At 35.9% G+C, this 4,523-nt stretch overlaps 1 protein-coding gene across 1 annotated transcript; it reads left to right on the top strand.

The window, feature by feature from the left end:
* The first annotated feature begins 701 nt into the window (after positions 1-701).
* LOC311277509 (uncharacterized protein) lies at positions 702-3,660 on the top strand. The gene is made up of 5 exons (XM_084387835.1): positions 702-859; positions 1,169-2,539; positions 2,622-2,734; positions 2,805-2,908; positions 3,187-3,660. The coding sequence occupies exons 1-5, from the start codon at positions 757-759 to the stop codon at positions 3,317-3,319; spliced, it is 1,824 nt and encodes a 607-aa protein (XP_084243961.1). The 5' UTR covers positions 702-756; the 3' UTR covers positions 3,320-3,660.
* The last annotated feature ends 863 nt before the right edge of the window (positions 3,661-4,523 follow it).

Below are 4,523 nucleotides of genomic sequence, written 5' to 3'. Positions count from 1 at the left end.
TTCTTTTGTGCATAAGCCAAAATGTTTCACCGCTTGCACCTTAGAACCTGTTTCAAGGTTTGAGTTCTCGAGCCACCTGGCACTGTTGTTGTGAAAATGAGCGGCTGGAGCGCATTAAAAGTTTTCTGTTAGAACGGTGTTGTCTAAGCAGCCCCTAAGTTAATAACTAATGATCTTTGCAACGAAAGTGAATCAATCAAAACTAACTTTAGCTGGACAATTACTTTATTCTTGAGCTGCTGTAAAGCCAAAACAATCTCTGTTTCTTTAATTTCCTATCTATATTGTTAAAAGCGCTATATAAATGAGGGTGACTTGACTTGACTTCAGTCTGCTCCAGCTCTCAAAATGCAACATGACATCACAGCAGATCATACTTAATTTACTACCACAACACACAACTGTAGTGTATGATATATTATTTATTTCATTTAACTGCATATACTGTATACTTGTAGCTACCTTAGCATGACTTTTTTTGCAGTTCATTTTTGTGTGTAATATTTTTTATATTTCCTCCAACGAGTATAGCTATAGAACAGTGAAAAACAAAACAAAAAAAAACATTAATTAAACAGCATCATAACAGATTTCAAGTAATCAAGGTCTTAAGGCGTTGTTTCATTTAAACCTTTTGCACAGGTTCCGCAAAAATGGGCAGGTCAGCACTATATAAATGAACGGTGCTCATTCTAAAGACCACAGCTCGTCTGTGAACACATACTGTACTGTAACTGTAACTGTAACTGTAAGTAAATGGAAATGGACAATAAAATCGTTTTTGTAAAATTTGACAACAACGATGTTAAGGGCACACCTGAAGGTCAAAATCAGGATGAAGGAAAAACACGAAAGTGCAGTAAGTAACGTTTATTCTGAAGCAGAGATGGTGTTATTAATGTTTGAGAAACTGAGAAATTTTACAATAAATTTGAATTATTGTTCTCTAAGAACAATATGTTTAAATATGAAATGCATTAACAGATTTTTTTTTTTTTTTACCATATATTAATTTCAGATGATCGTCATTATAAAAGAGCATTCAAAAGAACACTTTTTGAAAAACCTTTTCAATACTTACGGAGGTTGATGTTAAGAGTTATATTTTATCATATGGAGTGAATTGTTCTCAATTGATATTTGTGTGTTTACTCTCTCTGTTTGTCAGGCGGAAGTTGGTGTTTGGTGTTGATCACCGTGTGTCTTGGGCTCATTTGTGCTCTTCTAGTGGTCTACATCATACTGCTGCACATCACCATCACAAGTTACAAGAACAGTGTTGAAGAGTTCAATCAGACTATCAAAAGCTTAAAGGGCAACAACACTAATCTAATGATTGTAAAAGCCCAACTGCAGAACAACGTCAGCTCTTTGAGTAAGAATAAACTGCAGCTGGAGACCAGAGTCAAAAGCCTCACTGCTGAGAAAAACCAGTTACAGAAAAGCGTTGACTCTTTGAGTCAGAATAAACTACTTCTGGAGACCAAAGTCAAAAGCCTCACTGCTGAGAAAAGCCAGTTACAGAAAAGCGTTGACTCTTTGAGTCAGAATAAACTACAGCTGGAGACCAAAGTCAAAAGCCTCACTGCTGAGAAAAGCCAGTTACAGAAAAGCGTTGACTCTTTGAATCAGAATAAACTGCAGCTGGAGACCAAAGTCAAAAGCCTCACTGCTGAGAAAAGCCAGTTACAGAAAAGCGTTGACTCTTTGAGTCAGAATAAACTGCAGCTGGAGACCAGAGTCAAAAGCCTCACTGCTGAGAAAAACCAGTTACAGAACAGTTTAACCTCTTTGAGTCAGATTAAACTGCAGCTGGAGACCAGAGTCAAAAGCCTCACTGCTGAGAAAAACCAGTTACAGAACAGATTAAACTCTTTGAGTCAGAATAAACTGCAGCTGGAGACCAAAGTCAATAGCCTCACTGCTGAGAAAAACCAGTTACAGAACAGTTTAAACTCTTTGAATCAGATTAAACTGCAGCTGGAGACCAAAGTCAATAGCCTCACTGCTGAGAAAAACCAGTTACAGAACAGTTTAAACTCTTTGAGTCAGAATAAACTGCAGCTGGAGACCAAAGTCAATAGCCTCACTGCTGAGAAAAACCAGTTACAGAACAGTTTAAACTCTTTGAATCAGATTAAACTGCAGCTGGAGACCAAAGTCAATAGCCTCACTGCTGAGAAAAACCAGTTACAGAACAGTTTAAACTCTTTGAATCAGATTAAACTGCAGCTGGAGACCAGAGTCAATAGCCTCACTGCTGAGAAAAACCAGTTACAGAACAGTTTCAACTCTTTGAATCAGATTAAACTGCAGCTGGAGACCAGAGTCAATAGCCTCACTGCTGAGAAAAACCAGTTACAGAACAGTTTCAACTCTTTGAATCAGATTAAACTGCAGCTGGAGACCAGAGTCAATAGCCTCACTGCTGAGAAAAAACAGTTACAGAACAGTTTAAACTCTTTGAGTCAGATTAAACTGCAGCTGGAGACCAGAGTCACATCTCTGACTAATGAACTACAGAGAGTTAATGATAAAGGTAAGTACAGATTTGTTTTTGTGTAAGTACTTACTTTCCTTCTTTGATGAATACATTTTTTTTTAAAGAGTGTTACTTTTAGGAAATCGGTTGGGCTGGTTTTTCATAACCCCTCCGTTGAGCTGGTCTGCCAGCAGGCAGTACTGCAAGGATCGTGGTGGTGATCTGGTCATTCTCAACACGGAAGCGAAGCAGGTGAGTTTGTGTGAGTGTTTGTTAATGAATGAGAGGAATCACACTTATTCCTGTTTTTATTAACCTACAGAGGTACGTAACTTCTGTAGTAAGGGAGAATGTGTGGATTGGTTTGAATGACATACAGCAGGAGGGCAATATGAGATGGGTGGATAATTCAGCACCTACTCAAAGGTAAGTGCAAAAAAGCACTGTGTATTTATTAGTTTAGTATTTTTATTCTTGTTTAAAAAATCCATCACAACCACCAGTAAGTCTCTGAAAACACACCTCTTCCACAACCTCTACCATCACAAGCAAATCAACTTCCTATAATTAAATTCTATTGTTCTTCTCTATTTTACTTTTATGCACTTTCACTTCTACTCCAGCTTATTTTGCTACTTTGATTATTGTTGATTTGTGAATTTTGGGGTTCTGAATAATTAACAAAACTGATACATGTTGTTCAGGTATTGGTACAGAGGTGAGCCGAATGATGCAGGTAGAAATGAGGATTGTGTTGAACTGTATCCTTCAAATCCTCTCCAGAACTGGAATGATCTCCCATGCACCGCCAGCAGAAAAGGGATTTGTGAGAAATAGGGTTCATCCTGGCTTGTGCTTTTATTTGTTTTATTTTATGGAATCATTTATATTGTGTTCACATAATTTTTAATGTAGGTTCCTGCCTTTTAAAACAGTCTGCTACTTTCATTTGATATGAACCGCTTTCATGATATCAATTTTGTTTTATGATTGTTCTGTAATGTACAAAATCAAGAATGTAAAATTGTGATTATTTTCTCATTGCTTTCTTAAACTCACAACATTCTGTTTCTCATGGGCTGAATTATTAATTACTTATTAATTACTGAATATTATTAAAACCTCGTAATTGGAGTCCGATGAAATAAAAAAGGAAGGAAATGTGAAAACGCACAAAATTCAGATGGAGGACAGGAAGTGAAAAGCATTATGGATGAGATGGAAAATGGACGAGGAAAGTCCGTACTGTGCTGGTTTAAAACTGTATAAACAGAAAATCACAGCAATGTTGGATGTGATCCTTATGTTATGAATGAATGAATATGAGGAAATGTTTGTTAAATGAGTTTAAATGTAGTCAATATTGTATACGTTAAAACAGTGTAAAATATGCTGTAATGCTGTACTCATCGACAATAAAGGCCAATGTCATGTATACTGGTGGTTGTAAAATTGGTTTTTAAATGTTTAAATGATAAATTATTTCTATTCAATTTTATTTGTTAATGTACCAGATGCAGTTACTCAGATTTACTTATTTTTTTTACTTGCATTTACTCAATTCATACAGTATATTTAATTGATTTCACAGCTTTAAAATTTACTAACTTTTTTTGAGTGCAAAAATGTTTCACCAAAATGTTTTTGTTAATCATAGCTAAACTTTTTAGAGTCTATACAGGCCACCAAGGCACCATACAGACTTTATCAAAGAATTTGCTGATTTTATAGTTCTAACTTTTGGTGATTTTAATATCCATGTAGATAATGAAAAAGACGCATTGGGATTGGCATTAACAGACATTATAAACTCTATTGGAGTAAGACAAAACGTGCCAGGATCTACTCATTGGCCTAATCATTTAGATCGAATATTGTCACATGGAAACAATGTTGATGCCGTTGAAATTCTGAAGCAGAACAATGACATCTCAGATCATTATCTAGTCTCACTAAAGATTGCTTTATAATAATCTACCTGATCATGTTTCTATTCCACGGCATACCAGATAGCTTAGAAGAACTTGATGTTGCAACAGAA

Source organism: Rutilus rutilus (assembly GCF_951802725.1).
Source record: "Rutilus rutilus genome assembly, chromosome: 18".
NCBI lineage: Eukaryota > Metazoa > Chordata > Actinopteri > Cypriniformes > Leuciscidae > Rutilus > Rutilus rutilus.
This window is presented reverse-complemented; position numbering and strand designations above follow the sequence as displayed.